At 41.8% G+C, this 21,801-nt stretch overlaps 1 protein-coding gene across 1 annotated transcript in view; it reads right to left on the bottom strand.

Moving 5' to 3' along the window:
- Nucleotides 1–574: 574 nt before the first annotated feature.
- The window catches only part of Hdac2 (histone deacetylase 2), a 99,177-nt gene continuing 77,950 nt past the window's right edge, over nt 575–21,801 (bottom strand). The window contains exon 9 of the mRNA XM_013352367.2: nt 575–864. Coding sequence (XP_013207821.1) covers nt 575–864 — 290 coding nt within the window. The remainder of the gene's footprint in view (nt 865–21,801) is intronic.

The raw sequence follows: 21,801 nt of genomic DNA, 5'->3' as shown, positions 1-21,801 counted from the left end.
ACGTGTATATGTGTATCTGTACATGCGTGCAGGTGAGCCTAGGTACCCACAGAGTTAAGAATAGGGTGTCAGGGCTCTGGGAGCTAGAGTGAGCAGGCAGTTGGGAGTCAGAGAGCTCCACAGTGAAGTGCTCTTAACCAGTGAGCCATCTCTCCAGCACCCTGTAGTTCCACTGCTTTAATTCAAATTTTAATTTCTTATGATAACGCACCGTCATAAGGTTCCACGGCAGCTTCTTTCACTTCCACAAGCAAGGCACGGTCTTGGCCATCAGCTGTGCAACAAAGGATTCCTCCACAAATAATCCAGTAAATTCCCACGAAGCCCCGTTTTAAAAGGCGACATCTGCCCCTGGGAGAATCCAGCTGCTTCTGGTGACTCCCCCATGACATCTAAGAGTCATCTTTGCCAAGTGATTGTTACAAAAAAAGAAACCCAAAGTCGCACCTATCAAAAGGAAAACAAAATAAAAAGCGTCATGGAAAATGTCAATACAGGTCATCGCTGGTCCAGGCAGGCCTCCTCTGTGGAACGTGCATGCGGAAAGCCAGCATGGAAATCTTTGCCCAGCATCTCATGCAGAGCCGGAAGCAGCCCCCAGCGGGCCCTGCTCTGCAGACTGGCCGGGTGTTGAACTTGGCAGGCTGCCCACTGCTTCAGCCCCCCGGGCCTCAGGCTCATTGTTCCAGGGCCACAGGCAACATTTAAGACGTAACAGGCCGATGTGACTACTTAAGGTTCCCAGCACAGAAAAGGCCAGAGTTCTTATCTGGTAACAACAAGCTGATTGCACTTCAAATGTTCTTAGAAGAGGCTTTATCATATTTGTGGTTTTGGCTGAGGAATTCCGCTTGCACGGGGGCTCTGGAAACAGAAACAGGATGAGTTAAGTCAAAAGAAAAAGTCAGGCATGGTCTTTTGTGGAACCCTGGGAGATATTTAGAGCAAAGACGTCTTTCAGTCTTAAAAGAATGGATGTCTCTTTAGTTTCCTGATCCAAGCTATTTTTTATTATTATTATTTTCTAATTGCCAACTTTGGCAACAATTGGTACTGAATACCAAGTGATAAATTCATGTGGATACTTTTCTACACCCTAAAGTCATCTCAAACACAAGGAAGTTCTAGCTTTTCTGGCTTACTCATTCAGTCAAAATGGAGGGCCTTGCTGTTCTCCAGACTCCCACAGGCCCAGTATTAAAGTCAGGTTGGATGCTGACAAACTTCAACCCCCAGGACCAAATAGTGTCTAACATAACTGCACAGGGCTGTAATCCTAGCACCTCCGAGTGTGGACATGCAAGGTCTGGGTTTAAGGCCAGTGTCTGCTTTGATGCACACTGAGGCTTCCTGTTTGTGCCACACGGGTTTTCTGTGCTGCAGATGGAGCAGGAATTCCCTTACCCACACCCGCTTCACCTCCCAGAACCATCAGAAAGAACTTTGGTTCCTAGAGAGTAAGGAAGCCTGTGGGTTCAGTCAGGCCAAAGGTACGGTGCACCCTCCATCTCTATGATGTCTCTATGATGTGCTTCTGGCTCTCCCTGACACAAACCCAGTGTCCTGGAGATGCTTCAGAAGAGTGCCTTGGTGCTAAAAAAAGAAGGGGTCCTAAGGTCTTCCCCTTTTGCCAGTCCGCTGGCCATCATTGCTGCTTCCCGTTCCTTCCCTCCCTTGCCTTCGTTTATCGCAGGTGCCAAGATCCCAAAGTGGAGTCTGCAAGCAAGGTCTTGTCACTCATTGATCTTCTTGGAATGAGGTCAAGGGACATTGTTTCCTGAGAACATTGTGCTTTAGAAACATAGTTAGCAAGGCTGGAGGACAGAAGGAGCCGGTGCAGCTTAGACATCACCGTGGCCTTCCTTTTGCTGATGACCTTTCCTCCGGATTTTGCTCAGTCATCAGCTTACTTTCAACCTTTACATTCAAGCTCACTCCAAAGACCACACAGGCTTCAAAGGCATGAGCGGCGTGTTCTCTGCCTGGCCTGAGAAGACAGTTCTGATGTTTCTGGTATGGATAGCGTTTACTCCATGTGCGTGCCACAGTACATACACTTACTCGATTCGCTTGCCTCAGCGGCTCCTGGATGCTCACAGAGCACCAGGGGCTTTTTCCACCCTCCAGTTTTAAGTGTAAAGGGTCTTAAGGGATAAAGAGCTCTTTATTGTTAGCAAGCAGCGCCCCGGGTTAGGTAGCTCTACAGACCGAGCAATAGCAGTTTTGCAGGCCTTGAGGATCACTCCAGCCCTCATCTTGAGCTTTGCCCCTCCATGACATTTGAAGTAACGAAAGGGAGGAAAATGAGGCACCCAGACTCTGTTGAGGCCCATGATGGGAAAACTGCTTCTTCCTGGACAGCAAGTAGGCTATAAGTTTACCACTCACATAGCAAAGACATACTATTATCCCTTTCTGTAAGGGGCAGTCCGTCACTTCGCCAGGAGGACACCCCTTAGGAAAGCTGATTCACCTGAAGACCTGCAAAAGACGTGTGTGTGTGTGTGTGTGTGTGTGTGTGTGTGTGTGTGTGTGTGTGTATTATCCCATTAATGAGGTAATGTACTTTTACCCCCAGAAGCCCCTCCCTCCCTAATTCAGTTGTTTCCAGATTCTCAGTGCTAAGCTTGCTTGCTTTTCATATTCCTAGCGCTAAAGGAGTTGCTTTTATTCCTTTGGCCACTGACCAGAAAGAATCCAAAGCATTTGGGTCCTGACACTGATCTTCCTCTGTGTTTTCTCTGAAGCCCCTGCACTGTTTCCACATCTGCTCGCAGACTTCTGCTCTCTCTGCTGATTTGGACTCTACCTGGGAAAAAACATCCCCTTCCTCGCAAGTGTCTCCCTCCTCCTCACAGCAGCTGAAATCTGTAGCTTCTCTGCTCTGCTATTTTTCTCTTCAAACTCTAGGAAAATGGTCCTCAAGCTTCCGGCTGAGTACATTTGAAAATTCTTTGATAATAAAATTAAGAGCCCACAAAAAGACCCCCTACTGCTTAGTAACCCTTGTGCCTGATGAAAACCACCCGAGAAAGTCTAAGCTTTGCTCCAGGAGTAAGTAGACCAGAAGTTAACAGCCCCATTCTGTATCAAGCCTAAATAATGAGAGTAAATGAATGACAGAGTATATTTCCTATCCCTGTCCCCTCCCCATTTTACTACCATCTCAGGCAAATGTCCCCATTACATCTTTCTTTTGTAGACTTCCCTCCCTCGGCTGTGTCCAGGACGCCTGGTCTCTGCTTATCCAGGTCACTGTGTATCCTCATGCATTCTCAAGCCTGTCTGTGGAGTCTGTCTACCTGTCTACATGTCCTCAACATGGAGGCCTCAAAACCTCAGATTGAATAGACAAACTGAAACCTTTAAGACTCGGTGTTCTAGACAATGCTTCTACTGTCTTGTCTTAGACCTCATCTCACATTATACATTATATATGTTTATAACTTTTTGCTTTACTTTGTTGGACAAAACAGAGACTGTTAGTTATTTGTCATGGGAAAGAGAGAGCCTGGGCCCACCCACTTCTCCTCTCCATAAGCAGAATATCAAAGGTTCTGAGCATATATTGTAACCAGGTTACCAACTCTCCACAACTGTCTTAAAATTAGGATCCAGTTACCCTGATCTTTTTTTTTTTATTCTTCTGGTTGACCTGTCTTGGGTGCTCTATTAAATATAAGTTCTTTCATCATTGGAAATGTCAGTCCAGTCAGTAAGGTGGGTGGTCTTTGAAGTGAGCCTCAAGAGGAACCACATCATTCAGTAGTCACATGGTCCCCTCCCTCAGTAGATCCAGGCTAGTGCCTAGACTAAGTGACGATGTGTGGTTTCTAAGGCTAGGGCATAAGAAACCTGACACACACGTGTCTGGTCTTTGGAAATGTGCAGTGGAGACCATGTTAGATGAACAGACAGGCTGAAGGTAGCTACACAGAGGAGCTGTGTGCAGAGAGTAAAACATCTGGGCAATAAACCGAGATTTCCACCATACCTGTGCTGGGTAGTCAGACGTGTAAGTGAAGAAACCAACTTTGACACAGAACCTGGTGGAGGACTCAAATGACTTGAGCCCAGTCACCAACCACTGTGACTACTTTCCAGAGTCCGGGTGAGAACCACTTGATTGATCCAGTTAAACCTCAGAACTCTGAGAGATAGTATTAAATCATCACTTAAGTCTCTAAATGCTTACTGGCTTTATGCAGTCCAAACTCTAGGCTCTTCAGCTCACCTCCCCCCAGCACACACTCCCTAGACATCTCTGCCCTCTGGTTCTCATGGTTTGGCCTTCAGCATCAATAACCTGCTGTAATGAGGCTCCCATGCTGGTTTCTAAGCAAGGACACCTGCATTTAGAAGGTTGTTCTTGGAGATGATGTAAGATATGCCTGCAAGCATCCAGAAAAGAAATCGATGTAGAGATGGGGGTGGAGTGGGTAAGACTCTTGAGAACTCAGAACAGGCAGAGCATTATTATACCTGGAGCCCTTTAACCTGAAGAGGGAGGAATATTCAACTGGATCTTTATGCCAAGGGGCAGTTTGTTGATTTGTTGTGTAGAAACAGGGAACTACTAAACATTCTTGAGAAGAAAACCAATATGAGCAAGAATGTGTTTGCTGAAGATTAGTCTGAGGGCTGGAGGTATGGTTCAGTGGTAGAGGAAGCTTAGCACGTGCGAGGATCTGGGTTCAGTCCCCAGCATGCGCACACACACACTTGAATGTGATACACAAAGTCAGTTGTGTTTGGATGACACCAAACAGAGGTTCTCAACGTGGATAGGACAATGATGAAGAAATGATCCTGGCAATCTTGCGGGAAGCTCAGGAGGTCCTAGAACCAGGCTGTTTTAATGGGAAAGGGGTGAAGGGAGGCAAACCTGAGACATACCCAGGGCTTGGTGTGTCTCAGAAACTCTGCTCACTCCATGTATGTGTGTATATACAGATCCTAATCCCAAACCCCATACAATAATTATGTATAAACAAAATAAATAATTCCACAGTTTTTGCATTTAGGTAAATGTGACTTTTCAAAGAGAAAGATAAAAAAATACCACACTTTTGGAGGAAGTTTTTAAAATTAATTCTACAATTTTGCATGCATGTGCTTTGGGGCACATGGAGTTTTTTCTAGTGTTTATTTTGACTCTATTTTCTTGAGACAAGGAAATTCAATGTGACACTGGCTTGTGTGGCCGCACTATGTAGCATAGATTGTGCTGGTCAGGGTGTTTTTCTTTTAATGAACACTTGCTTGATTCATAGTTTATAATTTTTTGTTATCAAAAATAAATCCCTGATATTTTAGTTTAACCAAACCAAAACAGAACCTTTAAGCACAGTCTTAAAACATCTATTGACCCTCTTATTCAATCTCAATAGTCAGTGTTGGAAAAAAAAAAAACATAAAAGCTAATATGCACACGGTGGCATGGTTCCTCGGATGTCTGTTTCATTGTTCGTGGGTGGCACATTGAACAATCAAACACATATAAGTGATGCATAAATGACTGCATCCCTGCAGCACTGATAACGAGATAACCAACTGGACTAGAGCTCAGTCAGCAAATAACTGTCTAAAGGACAGCTCTTGCTTCCATCATCCCTTGCTTTGACCACTTCTGGGGAAAGAAGGGAGCCTGCTGGCCACACGGAAATACATTCAAGCTAAATCTCCTCATATCCACTTCCAGAGGTGTCTTTCACGTGGATTAAAGCCTCAGTTACAAGGCAAGCCCATGTCTGTGGTTGCCAACACAGACATGTTGTTGTCTCTGTCTTCCTGCCTCTGTCTCCTTGGTGCCGGGCTCCCAGGTGTGAGCCTCCATGCTCCGCATTGTAGCCGTTTCTCACATACTCACGTTCATTCTTGGCGGTCTTTCTAATCCATCCTTCTGGTGTGTGAGCAGTACTAGAAGCCTGGGAAAGCCTTTGCTGGTTTTAATAGCTTGCAGAGGTTGATGGAGAAACCGTGGGCTTTTTTTTAATGTACGTGCTCCCTCTAGTGTCAAAACGGCCATTGCCACTTTCTCCAGCATGTTCTGTATTTAGAACTTAAGTGGTTTTAATGAATAAACTTTAAAAGTGCTTGCACTTTAACGTTTTATCTTGCTTGCTTCTGAATAGGCTCCGTGAGATTCATGATGAGCCTCAAATTCTATTCTTGTCCTAATTTGTAATTATCAGTTTTCAGTAGTGTTTATTGAGTTTCAGACTACACCAAAATGCAATTATCACCTAATATGGATGAGCTAATTTACTATGATTGTTCCAAGAAAGGGAGGTCATCCGTTACCACCATAAAATGTGTTCATTGATGAATCCATGGCCTCTTAAAAACTATTTTTGCATTTTCCATAGTATTCCCATCATGCCTTGCAGAAAGAGCCCACCCTAGGTACAGTTCTCTGAAGTCACCTCTAAGACTAAGTCACCTTCTGTCTTAGTTAGAGTTTCTATTGCTGTGAAGGGACACTGTGACCTTGGCAGCTCTTATGAAGGAAAACATTTCATTGGGATTGGCTTGTAGATTTAGTTCATTATTGTCATGGCAGGAAGCATGGGCGCTTGCAGGTAGACACGATCCTGAGAGTTCTACATCTGAATCAACAGACAGCAGGAGGAAGAGTGTGCCACGGGGCCTGGCTTGAGCTTCTGAGACCTCAGAGTCCACCCTAGTGACATGCTTCTTCCAATTAGACTACACCACTCCAATAAGGACACTTGTCCTGACCCTTGCAAATAACACCATTCCCTACGAGCCTGTGAGGGCCGTTTCCAATCAAACTACCACACCTTCTAAGATAGGGTCAGGCACAAACTACCACAGAAAAGCATTGCAGAAGAGGGGGAATGAAAGGGAGATCAGGCTTGAGTGCCACATATCCGGCTTCTGCTTCATATTTTATATCTGGTTTCTCATTAAAACCTTAGAGATGCCATTCCATTCTTTTTCTACACACACACACACACACACACCACACACACACACACACACACCACATACACACACATACACACCACATCACTCATATGCATACACCACACACACATCACTCACATACACATACACATCACACATACACCATATGCACACATATGTACACACATACGTACCACATCACTCACATACACAAACCACACACACACCATACACACAATACATACATACACACATATATACCACATCACTCACATACACATCACACACACACCATACGCACACATACATACACATATACATACCACATCACTCACATACACACCACACACACACCATACGCACACATACATACCACATCACTCACATACACATACCACATTGCACACACACACCATACACACACATACACAAGCATACACACCACAGACACATACACACCACATCCCTCACATATACACACCACACACGCACATACACACACAGACACAGACACATGCACACCACACTTTTTAGTTCTTAACAAATCACAATAAGGTAGAGGAATGAAACGGATCTCCTCAGCTTCAGGTAGGAGAATCATAAATAAAGTGGAGCACACTCTCTGGGAGGCAGAGGCTCCGACGCTAGGACACTCACCTGCAGAAGGGCTTGGCAAGCAACTCTCCTCCTCAGAAGATGGGATCCAGGCTGAGGATAAGGCATCAGCCACGCAGAGGAACACTACCAGTGAAGGCTAGAGCCAACTGTCAAAAGCAGTAGGATGGGAAACATTCCTTCAGAAGTGTAAGCTATTAGAGGCCCTGTGGACACTCAGAGATTGAAGCATCCTGATGTGGGAGGTCCTTCTGTATATGTGTTGCTTTATTGGTTGATGAATAAAACTGCTTTGGCCTATGGCAGTACAGAATAAAGTCAGGCAGGAAATCAGAACAGAGATATAGGGAAGGAGTAGGCAGAGTCAGGAAGATGCTGTGCAGCTGCCAAAGGAGACAGAATCTTACTGGTAGGCCACAGCCTTGTGATGATACACAGATGAATAGAAATGGGTTAATTTAAGATATAAGAGTTAGTTAATAAAAAGCCTGAGCTAATAGGCCAAGCACATTGTAATTAATACAGTTTCTGAGTCTGAGCAGTCAGGAACAAGCAGCCTCCACTTACAGCATTCTGCCTACCAGAAGACAGTGGGGCCTCAGGGACTGTATCTCTGCCCTCTTTCTGCTTTCCTGGGGAAAATGACAGCCTTGGTGGAGATTCATGGTTAGAAGTCACTGAAGCCATCTGAAGCTCTTGTGTGCTCAGATCCAAAGCTACTTCTGTCTCTTAAATGGAATGTAACTAGGTCAACAGTTCATTCCTGAATATCTAATTTATGGTGTGTGTGTGGGGGGTGCATGAGTGTGTGTTTTTATGTATGTATGTATGTGTGTGTGTTTGTGGTTGTGTAGATCAAAGGACTCTTGTGAATTTGTTATCTTTTTTCACCATGGGCTCCTCAGATGGAGCTGAAGCCAGAGATCAAACTCAGATCATTAGGTGTGTACAGTAAGTACCTTTACCCACAGAGCTATCTTACCAGTGCAAGTGTTGATATCTTAATCAAAGTAAGAATACCAGGAGTGATTTGGTGGCCATATAGGATGAAAGTAATATAGCCATCTCTAGACACAGGCAGCATCCTAACCTGAAGATGACTCAGCCTTATAGCTTGAGCTTAGTTAAGTGCACTGGTACCTCAGTCACACTGGTACACTTACCAGGAGGAATTTCATTTTTTAGTGAAGGTGGAAAGCTCAAGAAATGTGTGTGGTCCAGATTACTCACAGAAAACCCATAGACTACACCGTGTGTGTGGTACAGATTACCCACAGAGAACCCATAGACTACACCGTGTGTGTGGTCCAGATTACCCACAGAGAACCCATAGACTACACCGTGTGTGTGGTACAGATTACCCACAGAGAACCCATAGACTACACCATGTGTGTGGTCCAGATTACCCACAGAGAGCCCATAGACTACACCGTGTGTGTGGTCCAGATTACCCACAGAGAACCCATAGACTACACCGTGTGTGTGGCACACAGGCTTAGAAGTTCAATCTGCTACTGAGTGCTAACCACCTAGGAAAGTGAAAAACAAGACACAGGCTGCTTAAACAGATGTCTGAGTGTCTGTCCGCTCTGCCTCCAAGACAGCTGTTAAACTTTGGCATGTTATCGGGATGATTGGTATAGAATATTCTAAAACCCGCCTCCCCTGTATAGTTTATAGTTCATTCTTTACTGCCATGTACCCTCTTTTATTTTGTATGGTATTTGACTCAATATTCTACTTCAACATTTCTAACTGAGGAAATATTTTTATTTTAAAGTAGAAAAATAGCATGTTACAAGTTGAGAAAATGGAGCCCAGACACTCCAAAGATAATTTTCAAATATTCTGTTTTAAGGACAGACTCTCACTGTAGTTGTGGCCCAGACTGGTCTCAAACTCACTAAGCAGCCCAAGTGGAAAATGGCTGTTTAAAAATGCAAAAAGGGAAATCCCGTGTTAGGATGACGTGTTTAATTTTGATTGGACAAGTTTACTAGGTGAGCCAAAGGGGGCTTTTGATTGCTGGACCTTGATAGCGTCAGGAGGCAGAAGTGGCCAATTAAGGGAATGGATCTTGGGGGCTAGCTTTAGGAATGTATTCTAATGGTTTGTAGCAAGGCAAAGGAAATGGAGGAGAAGGGCAAGACCTGCCAGAGCTGGGCTTGCTGTGCTTGAGCTGGCCAGAGTCCCTTCAGGTAAAAGAGCATTCACCCGGACCTTCTAAGGCGAGGTGGAAGCTCAGAGTACACACAATGGCCTTTAATTTTACTCCTTTGAATTAACCTCATTATAACATTCACTTTTTTATTGTGCATGTGTGTGGGCACACCCATGGCATGGAGCCTGTGCAGAGGTCAGAGGACCTCTTGAGGGAGTTCTCTCTTCCACCATGTGAGTTCTGCCCCACACATTGAACTTAGATGGCCAGACTTGGCTGCAAAGGTCTTTATCCGTCATTCTGTACCCGACTTCTTTGAATTTTAAGGGTATTCATTTAATGATCTAAGTGGATGAAGATGTCAGATGAAGTAAGGAAAGGGCAGTTCATCTGACCTTGTAGCAGGGGTTTAATCCTTTTCGTTTTAAAGGTATCTTTTCTAAAGGTACCTAAGATGTCCTGGAATATCAGAATTCTGTCCAACAAACACTGATGAATACTTTCTATATCTGAAACAGTCCCAGAGACAAGCACAGTCCAGAGAGATGGACCCAGACACAAGCATACCTCAGAGAGATGGACAGCAGTTACCCTTATTCCGTGGCGTAAGGTTTCTCATGTTCCCCCTGTTGAAAATGGCAACAGTTATTTTTAATAAGATGAACCCTTACAGTAAAACCACAATCTGTTTCTCTCTTCTCATTAATTACTTGGAAGAATACAAACGCATTTCCATAGCAATTCCTTCCAGCTTACTCACCAGCGTAAAGATATTCTTGCAGATACTCTGTCTTCTTAATGGCTAACATTAATAACATTAATATAATTTAATTTATCAAGTGTTCTGTTCATCGGTTCCAATTTAGGATGCCTGACAACTCATTAATAAGGAATCCAGTTTGTAGATATTTGTGTGTAAACTGTTTCAGCCATTTCAGTACTATGCTATCACTGTATGGGGAGAAAGGGGCATCAATTTCAGTGGACAGAAATATATAAAAAGGATAGCTCTCTTTTCACAAATCTCTAAAGCAATGGGAAGCTATGGCTTTTAATAAGATAAGTACTTGTTGGTATGGTTGCTCTTTGTAGTTTTCTAGTTATGAGGTTTTTGAGCCAGGCATAGAAGTACACACCTATAATCCCAGTTTCCAGGAGTGGAGGCAGGAGGACTGGGATTTCCAGCTAGCCTAGGCTACGTCAAAGTTCGTCTCATAACAAAGAAACTCAAATTTGTACCTTCTGAATATTTACTATCAGTTCCTCTTCAGATGAGCTGGGTGTTTTATTAGTCATGGACTAGTTTATACAGTGGGGGACTGGTGGCTTGGGTTATAGGGGGACTGGTGCTTTGGATTCTATATTTAAAAAAAAAAAGTTTTCACAATTTTGCTTGCTTCAATTTTTTAAGAGTAAGATTTTTTTTTTTTTTTTTTTTTTTGGTTTTTCGAGACAGGGTTTCTCTGTGGCTTTGGAGCCTGTCCTGGCACTAGCTCTGTAGAGCAGGCTGGTCTCGAACTCACAGAGATCCGCCTGCCTCTGCCTCCCGAGTGCTGGGATTAAAGGCGTGTGCCACCATCGCCCGGCAAGAGTAAGATATTTTTATCTGATGCCCGACAAAGGGCTTTGAGTTTGAAAGGTTTTGTTATTTGATTTTTTTTTGTTTTTCTGGAAACAGAATTATAGCTGGACAGATTTCGGTATTTTGGTTTATTTGTCTGGTTGCATGATAATTCTTACAGGGATCCATGTAGCCCAGGCTGCCCTGTAACTCCCTATTTAAGAAGGATGACCTAAACTCTTGATTTCCCTGCCTCTATCTCCCCTGCCAAGTGTGAGCTACAGCCATTGCCACCATACTCGACCTTGGACAGGGCTTTGCTTCTTTGTTATTGTGTTTCTGTCCCAGTGTAAAGACGCCGCTTCAGTATCACCTTTCTCCACTGGCTTCTCAGACGCTATTTAGCTTCACTCTTGACTTTCTCTCTACATGAGGTATCCCCTGCTCTTCTTTCACAATTATTATCTTTGTCATTCATGTTCACTAACTCAATCATTGTATTCCCTGTAAGATTTTCTTTTTTTTTTTAAAATAGTATTTACATATACACACTTGTCCACAAAGGCCAGAAGAGTATGCCAATCACCTAGAGCTGGGTGTGAGCTGGGAACTAAGCTTTGGTCTCTGGAAGAAGAGCAAGCACTATTAACTGCCTCCATCTCTCCAACCTGCCTCCCATTTCATATTTAGGGATTCATGAAACTTCTTGGGCCTATAGACTTATAGTTCCCCTAACTTTAGCAGTTACTTCTCCAGTTATTTTCTCTTCCTTCTTCCCTCTCTTTTGAGGACCAGAACAATAAGTTTACTAAGCTCCTGACTGCCCAAAGCACAGTGATCTTTGTCTGCCTCAGTTTCTCCTCTTTAGTTCCCAAATATTGTCTCCTTCTTGTACATTTTGAATAATTTCAATAGCTATCATTGTAATAGTCAGAGTTCTCCAGAGGAGCAGAACTTAGAGAATGAATCTATGTATTCATATAGACAGTAGATGTGTTAGTGTGGCTTAAAGGCTGTGGTCCAGATAACCCAACAATGGCTGTCTACCAATGAAAAAAGTTCAATAATCCAGTGGTTGTTCAGTCTATGAGTTGGATGTCTTAGCTAATCTTCAGTATACTCTAGAGTTCTGAAGAAGTTGGCTCTAATGCCAGTGAAGGAATGGACTTGCAGCCAGAGTGATGGCACATAGGCAAAAAGACTTGCTTCTTCCAGGTCCGTTTTATAGATGGCAACAGAAGGTGTGGTCCAGATTAAAGGTGAATCTTTCTACCTCTAAGATCTGAGTTAAATTCTTACTTCAAATGATTTAAGCAAGAAAAACTTCCTCCTAGGTGTGCCCAGCCTCCTGGGTTTTGGTTAACTCCAGATATAGTCAAGTTGACAGCCAAGAATGGTCTTCACACTCACCAAATTATTCATCTTCTTTCTGCAGTCAGAACCTGCCTTAGTCCACTATATTTATTTTTCTCAAATGAGTTTTTCCTTTTTTGAAGTACTAGTTTGGTCTTCTTCATCTCCTTGATGCTATGTTCAGTCTTTCCTGTACTGGCTTAGCCTAGGAATGAGGTTACAGTTACTCTTCCAGCCTCCTTCTTTATGCATCAGATTTATCACCACTGTAGTTTGTCAGTCATCTCTTTGTCAGTTTTCCTTCTGAACTCCTGTTGGGTCATTATTTCCCTGCTTATCTGACCCTGAATTTTCTCAGATAAGAAGTTATATTTTTGAAAATAATTTTAAGTTTTGTTTCAGATGCAATTAATTATGGAAATAGCTTGGCTTTCCAAGATTGGCTGTTGGGTTTGTTGGATGGGATCAGGGCAGCTATTAGTGGCCACTGGTCTTCTAAAAAAATCTACTTATCAGTGCATAAATCATGTAGCTTTCTAGTCCAGCAGAAGAAGCATAAACTGTCTCCAGCTACATTTGAGCATCAAGAATTAGAATTACTCCCTCTTCTTTTAGATGATTCTCTTCCAATCTTGTTTTCTTTCTTCCTTCCTTCCTTCCTTCCTTCCTTCCTTCCTTCCTTCCTTCCTTCCTTTCTTCATATATCTGACATGATTTCATATAACCCAGAATGGAGCTGCATTTGCTGTATAGCTGAAGGTGACCTTGAACTTCTGGTTCTTCTCTCTGCCTAGCAGGTGTGCCCTCCCTTGCCCAGCTTTTGTTCAGTGCTAGGGACTAAGCTGGGGCCTTTGTGCCTGCTAAACAACTCCATCTCATGTTCTTAGGAGGAACCGATGGCCAGCACCTAGTTGAAATACTGGTTGTGAATATTTGAAACTTTTCTTTCCACCCTGCTGCTCAACCTGTGAACTCCATGCACCTTGACCTCACATCTCTTTAACCCAAGGTGACACTGGGTTCCTTCCAATGTAGCAGAGAAGCCACCTCAAGAAGTAAGATGGGACAGTCATGGGTGTGTGAATGGCCTGGGCTGGCATAGTGAACATCACAGGCTTAGTCAACAGGGAGATTTTTCTCAGTGCTTGCGACTGAGCAATGAAGATGCCTTGGGAATTTGCTTCTTCCGAGGCCCGTCTAGCATAGAGATGGGTGCCTTCTTGCTTGGCCTTGACATTTCTTTGCCATGCATGTGTTCCCTGCATTTCTTGTGTATTTAAATTTTCTATTCTTATAAAGGAAAAGTCAGATTGGCTTAGGGACCATCAGAGTGGTCTCATTTTACCATTAACCCCTCTCCAAAGCCCACCACACTCTGAATTTTTGAGAAACAGGCTTTCAACTTAAACTTTCGGAGAAAGTGTTTAAGAGCATGCAACACAATTGCCTGTAACTAGAGCTCCGTGTGGCCTCTACAGGCACCTGCATACAGGTGCACATACACATATCCATATGAATAAAGAATAAAACAAAGTTTAAAAAAGAATTTAGAGAGAGAGAGAGAACTCAGCCTTTGGCAGTGGGGTTGCTCCCCTTTTCCAGTCTGTTGCGAATCACTATTCTGACTCCCAGTATCTCGGCTTTTTCTCATTTTTTGCCTATTTTTTAGTTGACTCAGGAGGGAGACAAACTGGTAACTTGTTACGCCATCTTAATTAAAAGCAGAAAATTGTGGATCTTTTTTAAGAATTAAATTTACTAGCTTTTTCTAGCTTTCCTTATGTTAAGGTGTTCTTTCGTATTTTTAAAAGTTAACAATTTTGTTTTCTTATTTAAGTAAGAACCAAGACCATGGCGTCAGCATCATTGTTGAAAGCCTGTCTTCTTTTCCCTTGACTCTGATATGCAAGCCTATCATTAACGCGTGGGCATAGTGTAAGACTCCATTGCTGAGCCTTCTTTTGTTTTCCTTTGATCTGGGGTCATATTCCTGGCTACACTTGTATGTTCTTAATTTTAAAAGGTACCAAGTTTGAAATTGCTAGTTGGTGAGAAAGAACTAATTTCACGCCAATGAGAATGAATATAGGCATAGCTTCTGTCTTAGTTGCTGTAACCGTGACTGTGAGCTAAGCCAGAAGTTGCTTGTCTCACACAGATCTGCAGCCACAAGTTTGGGTCTCTGGTGTTCAAGGAGAGAACTGGCTCCCTCTAGTGTTCAAGGAAGGAACTGGCTCCTGTGTCTTTTAGCCTCATTCCAGTCCTTCACAAGGCCAAATTCCCTCTGGGAGTCCAGTCTTTGTTCCAAGTCATTTTCTCACTGGCATTTTAAGAAACTCTAAGGTCTTAACTTCATAGGTCTCCAAAGACCTAACCTTTAAAGAACCTTAAAAATCTCCTGCACATTCTCAGCTACAAGAGATAACTTTTATCTTATCCTTTATTCTGTTTTGAGAAGGAATCCTCTCTTGCTAGGCTGTTCTTGGTGATGCTCTTGCCTCAGTATCCAGAGTACTAAGATCGCCTTTGTGCTTTCCTTCCCACAGTATTCTCTCTGCTGCTATAGTTTTAGCCTTTGTAGAATTTCATGTAGGAAGAATCACACAGTATGTAGTCTTTTTATTTTTTTGTTTTGTTTTTGTTTTACACACAATTCTAGTTTATTGTGGCAAAGGTGAAAACGCCACCTTCTCCACAACACGAACCAGTAAAATTTATCCCCAAAATAACTCGGTACAAAACAGGTCTGTCTCCGAATTAAAAAAGAAAAGAAAAAGAAAGTAAAAGCCTTTACATGAGTTTTTAGATCCTATTTTAAAACACGAGAAAAAAAAAGAAACAAAAACAAATCCACCATTGTCTGCACAGTCCAGTTGCCAACCCTCCCTCTCTAGGAATCTCGGACTAAGCTTCTGGGTTCTGTTACTTGTGTGGATTTGCTTGGCTGTTTAACTGGTGTCCATGTTAGCATCCAGTTGTGCGTCCAGCCCCTCTGCAGAAAGCTGCTGCTTTGAGTTCCTGCCGGTACGTCTACCTCTTCCCCGGCTCCCTCCACGGGTTCCTCTCCGGGTGCCACCACCACCAAAACTACCAGAGCCATGGTTTCTTGTCATGCTACCTCTGTTTATGCTCTGTGTTGGTCTTCTTTGCGTGTCAGTCTGTGGTGTGATCAGCTGAATGTTCATGGGATGGCCATCCAAAGGGACACCATTGTACTGTTTCATAGCCTTTAGGGCATCTGCCTTCCGTTCAAAGTGCACATCTGCTGTCCAAGGTAGTCTTTTTATATGGATTCTTTTATTAAAAACATTCTAAAGATTTATTACACTTAATAATTGATTATTTTGTGTGTGTGTGTGTATGTGTGTGTGTGTGTGTGTGTGTCTGGCATGTGTCATAGTGGACGTGTGAGTGCCAGAGGGGTTCTTTTCTCCCACCCTGTTGGATCCTAGGGACCCAACTCAGGTTGTTAGGCTTGGTGGAAAGCAGCTTCAGTAACTGAGCTGCCTCTGGCATAGTTTCACTGTTCACTCTTTGTATGGGCTTTGTTTTTAAAGTCTAGAACAATATGCAGACTTAGCAATTGATAACCATTCAAATTGTTTTCATTTTTCCGTCCCTCCCTTCCTCCCTCCCTCCTTCTTTTCTTCCTTCCCTCCCTCCCTCCTTCTATTCTCACTGGAGATGACTCCCGGATCTTTATGCATCTTATACCCCAAAGACCCTAAAAGGCAACAGAAAAGCCTTAGACAATATAAATATTTTCAGCAAAGTAGCAGAATACAAATGAACATAGAAAAATAAGTAGCTTTTCTTTATAGTAATAATGACTATGTCAAGAAAGAAATCAATCACTCACAACAGCTCCAAAACCATTAAAAATAGACAGAAACAAAAATTTGTGCGAGTAAAGCTAATCACAAAGGTGAAAGACTGTTACAATGAAAACATTGAAACACTGAAGACAGATATTGAAGAAGACACAGAAAGAGAGAAGACTTTCCTTGCCCATGGATTAACAGAATCAATATTATAAAAATGACTACATTTAAAAAGTTAAACTATATATGTAATACAATTATTATCAGAATTCTAATTGCTTTCTGGGAAGAACCAAAAAATAAAATCCTTAAAATTTCTACAGAAGCACAAAAGGCTAAGGATAAAGCACAGTGATAGAGACATGAAAGTACCTGATATCAGATGGGTACAATGGAATATGCTTTTAATTCCACCACTCCAGAGGCAGGGGCAGGCAGAGGTTCTGTGAATCTGTGGCCAGTCTGATCTGCATAGTGAGTTCCTGGCCAGTCGGGGCTACATAGACAGACCTTGCTTCAAAAAACAAAGCAAAAACTGATATCCAACTATACAGCAAGTATGGACAAATGGGATAGAACCCAGAAATAATCCCCCACAGGGGAATCCTACATTGGACAAGGTCAGTCCCTTTAACAAATGGTTCTAGGAAACCAGATATCCACAAAAAGAAAGTTTATCCCTATGCCTTGCCCTGTAAACATTTTGATTCAAAATGGATGAAAGACTTTAGCATAAGACCTGAAACTCTGAAATTGCTGGAAAAAAACATAGGCAAGTCACCCTGCGATATAGACACAGGTGAAGATGGTCTGCAAGGATTATAATAATGAGGAAACTGATCCCAAGAATTATCACATGAGACTGCACGAAAGTGAAAAGCTCTGGTAGACAAACAAACAAACAACCCCAGAAACAATCACCAGAGTGATGGGACAGCCTATAGAATGGAAGAAAAGTCTCAGCTAACTATGGAGGATTAGTATGTAGAATATGTGAAGAACTTAAATCCCAATCCCAAATCATCTAATGAATAAATATGGAAATAAGTTTAATGGGCAGATCTCAAAAGAAGAAATGCAAAATGTTCAACTAGTACATTTAAAAGTATTTGGCATCATTGGACACTGGAAAAATGCTAATTAAAAGTGCATTGAGAATCAATGTCATCCATCAGAATTGCTCTGATTGAGAAAATCAATAACATGTAGCAAAGGTGATGAGTGGGGACAGAGAAACCCTTATAGTGAGCTGGTGGGAATGCACGCACATATAGCTACTATGGAAATCATTGTGGAATTTACTCACAAACCTAAATACAGAGGTGCTGTGTGAACTAGATATACCACATCTGGGTATGCTCCACATCTGGGTATGCCCCATGAGGGCCACTCTCTTTCAAGTCGCCACCCTTAAAATGAAAACAGTCATGTCAACCATAGCAGCTCAGCAAACCCTCAGAACTAATATTGGAGCAAGAAAAGAAATATAAATAGTCTAGCAAAGTAGAATATCACCTAACAAATTTATAGGATATAGTAAACCTCGGTCTATAATAACCTTGAATGTCAACGGCTTTGGCGAATCACTATAAAGGCATAGACCGAGTTCAAACTCATCAGAAACACACTTTAGCAGTAAAGATAGCTAAAAACTTAGTACCAAAGGATGAGAAACAAAGTACCAAGGCAATGGAAAATGTAAACAAGCTGGAGTCTTTAGAGCAGACCAAGTAAATGTCAAACTAAAGCTAATTAGAAGAGATAAAAAGGGAGAGTAAATATTATTAAGAGGAGCAATTCATTATGAAGATAAAACAATTGTAAACCTTTATGCACAAGACATTGGGGCCTCTAATTTCATAAAACAAGCAGTGAAGTTGTTAATAGCAGGGAAATTCAATACCCCAGTCTTACATTTAGACAGGTTTTTCAAACCAAAAGCAAATAAAGAATTTCAAAGCTATAATAAACTATGGATGAAATGGTATTAATAGAGATATACAAAATATTTCATTCAACAGATAGTAAATCCATATTTCTCCTGAAACATATTGAACCTTTTCCAAAATTGACCACACCACAAAACACAAGCCAAATCTCAATTAACAACAAAAAAATTCCTTGTCTCTTATCAGACCATATTTTCAACAAAATTTGAAATCAACAAGAGAAACTACAGAAGTCACAAAGAATCTAGGCGATTAAATAACCCATTTTTTAAATGAGCAGCTAGCCAAAAAAAAATTATAGAGGAAATTTAAAAAAAATTCCTATCAGAGCCTCTGGGATGTTGCCAAGGCAGTCCTAAGAGGAAAGTTTATAGCAATAAATTAAAAGTCTATCAAACATCAAATAAATATTCAATGATGTGCTGTGGGATTCCCCTCTGTATGCTGTGATTATCTTTGGTTAATAAAGAAACTGTCTTGGGTCTGTGCAAGAAATAGAGGTAGGTAGGGAAAACTAAACTGAATGCTGGGAGAAAGGAGGCAGAGTTGAGAGAGAAGCCATGTAGCCCTGCTGGAGATAGATGGAACTTTAGTCGGTAAGCCACAGCCACGTGGTGATACACAGATTAATAGAAATGGGTTAAATTAATATGTAAGAGTTAGACAATAAGAAGCTAGAGCTAATGGGCCAAACCGTAATTTAATTAATGCAGTTCTGTGTGATTATTTCTGAGTTAATCAGCCAGCCATCAATAAGAAGCCTCCTTACTACAATGATGCACCTCAGAGCACTTAATAAATCAACAAGCAGCTAGCCCCAAACACAATAGGTGGGAAAAAACAATAAAGATTATAGAATATATGAATCGAATTGAGAGTAAAAGAACAATACAAAAATCAAAGAGTTGTTATTTGAAAAAGTTAATGTAATAGGCAAGCCCTTCTTTAGTCAATCTGATGAACGGAAAGAGGAAGAAAACACAAATTAATAAAATTAGAGAACAAAGGGTGTCAGAGCTGACTCAAATGGGGGTCAGAATGTCATTAGACATTACTGTGGAAGTCTATCCTCTGAAAAACTGTATATCCAGAAGAGCTAGAAGAATTTCTAAAATTATATCATCTGCCAAAACTAAGCCCTGAAGATGTAAGCAGCTTTTCCAGACCCATACAAGCAACGAGCTTGGAGCTATCATGACAAGCCACCCTCACCTCCTCCAAAAACAATAAAGTCCAGGTGGAGTCACTGCTGAATCCTATCAAGGATCCTATCAAGGAAGATCTCACAGTAATTCTTCTTAATTTGTTCCACAAACAGAAAGTGAAGAACACTACCAAATTCATTTTATGAGGCCAGTGTTGATACCAAACCAGCTAAATACACTCAAAAAAAAAAAAAACAAGAAAGAAAGAAAAGAAACGAAAGCTAAAGCTTCACACCAATTTATTTGAAGAACATGGATGCAAAATTTTTCAATAAAATATTTGCAAGTCGAATTCAAAGCCATAATTATAAGATCAAGATAGATACAATAGGCATGCCTTTAATCCCATGATTAGGGAGGCAGAAGCAAGAAGGTCTCTGTTTTTTTTTTGTTTGTTTGTTTGTTTGTTTTTTTTTCGAGACAGGGTTTCTCTGTGGTTTTGGAGCCTGTCCTGGAACAGTTCTTGTAGACCAGGCTGGTCTCGAACTCACAGAGATCCACCTGCCTCTGCCTCCCGAGTGCTGGGATTAAAGGTGTGTGCCACCACCACCCGGCAGGTCTCTGATTTTGAGGTCTACAGAATTAGTTCCAGAACAATCAGGGCTACACAGAGAAACCCTGTATCAACAAAACAAAAGAAACTGGCCAGACGAGAGAGCCCAGGAAGATAATAGAGGTGAACATGAACAAACTACACTGAGATACATGAATGAAAATACCAAAGGACTGGGGAAATAGTTGCAAGGCACACATCTGTTAATGGGGAATATCCAAAATGTACAAAGAATTCATACAACTACATAGAAAAAATAAATAGCCTGGCTTAAAAATAATCAAGTGAGTAGAAAAGTCATTTCTTCAAAGAAGACAGTAAAAATGGCCGGCACGGATATTGAATGGTTTGGACATCTGTTCAATGTCATTAATAAACAAAAACAGAAAAATAAAAAATACCAGGCAAGGATGACATTACATTCACTGGAATGATGTCATCAAAAGGTCAAAACATACTAAGACAGACATGGGGGTACGTGTTTATATACGCAGCATGAGAAAGGCTGAGAGGTAACAGGATCATTAGTTGAAGGCCAGTTCAGATTACATTGTGAAACAATGTCTCAAAACAACAGCATCCATAGCATGAAGATAGCATTTGTTGGCAAGGCTGTACAGATGCTTATATGTTGGTGATAATTTAGCTTGGTGCAGTCACTGTGGAAAACAGTACAGAGGTTTCTAAAGAAATTAAACGTATAATTACAATTCAGTACCCTTCTGAGTATATACCCAAGGAAATAAAATCTCTGCTTCATAAACATATTTGCATGTTCATCTCATTGTATTATTGCTCACAACGGTTGTCATTGGATTTTGAAGTAAAGAAATCAGAGCAGACAAAGATGGAGACGTAGAGAGGGAGGAAGAGTGGGGGGAGAAGGGGGTAAATGAGACCATGTGTGCGGATGTTGTTCAGTCCCAAAAAAGAGATTTTGCAATTTTCTACACTATAGATATACTTTAAAGACATAGCTCTGGGGCTGGAGAGATGACTCAGCAATTAAGAAAGCAAAGTAGGACCTGAATTTGGTCCACATCAGGCAACTCTTATCTGATGCCTGTAGACTCTGAAAGCACATGCACGCCCCAGCACACACCCACACACATATATGTAATTAAAATTTGAAAAGATGTTATGCAATGAGAAAAGCCACATGAAAAAAGAAAAATATTGTATGATCTTACTATATAACACAGGTTCATCTGCAACTTACTGTCCAGACAGGCCTCTGAACTAGAGGCCCTCCTGCCTCAAATTCAAGCATATGGAGATGATAGGCATGAACCACCCCTGCAGGCTATGAAGTTTCAATGTGTAGTAGGTTGTGTAGCACTGCACTTTCAAAAAAAAAAATCCTCTGTAACCAATGGGAATTCAGGACATGAGGCTGAGGGGAATTCTATTGTGTGGCTAACACAGCACATGCTCTGTTAGATTCACATGCAGAATAATCCGTGTGAGCCCAGGTGAGCAAGGGCACAGCACAGGTAAGAAGTGCTGAAGCTGTTCCTTTATCTGAAGAGTCATCAGAGATGTTAGCAGAAACTATAAGCTGCCTCATGACTGTGGGGTAGCTTGCTGGGCTCCTAAGAGCATGGCTTCCGCTGCCCTGATGGAGAGCAGATAAACCAAGCCTTTTGCTCTTTG

The sequence above is a fragment of the Microtus ochrogaster genome, linkage group LG9 (assembly GCF_000317375.1).
Source record: "Microtus ochrogaster isolate Prairie Vole_2 linkage group LG9, MicOch1.0, whole genome shotgun sequence".
Classification (NCBI taxonomy): domain Eukaryota; kingdom Metazoa; phylum Chordata; class Mammalia; order Rodentia; family Cricetidae; genus Microtus; species Microtus ochrogaster.
Note: the sequence above shows the minus strand (reverse complement) of the source record. Positions and strands in the feature narration are given on the sequence as shown.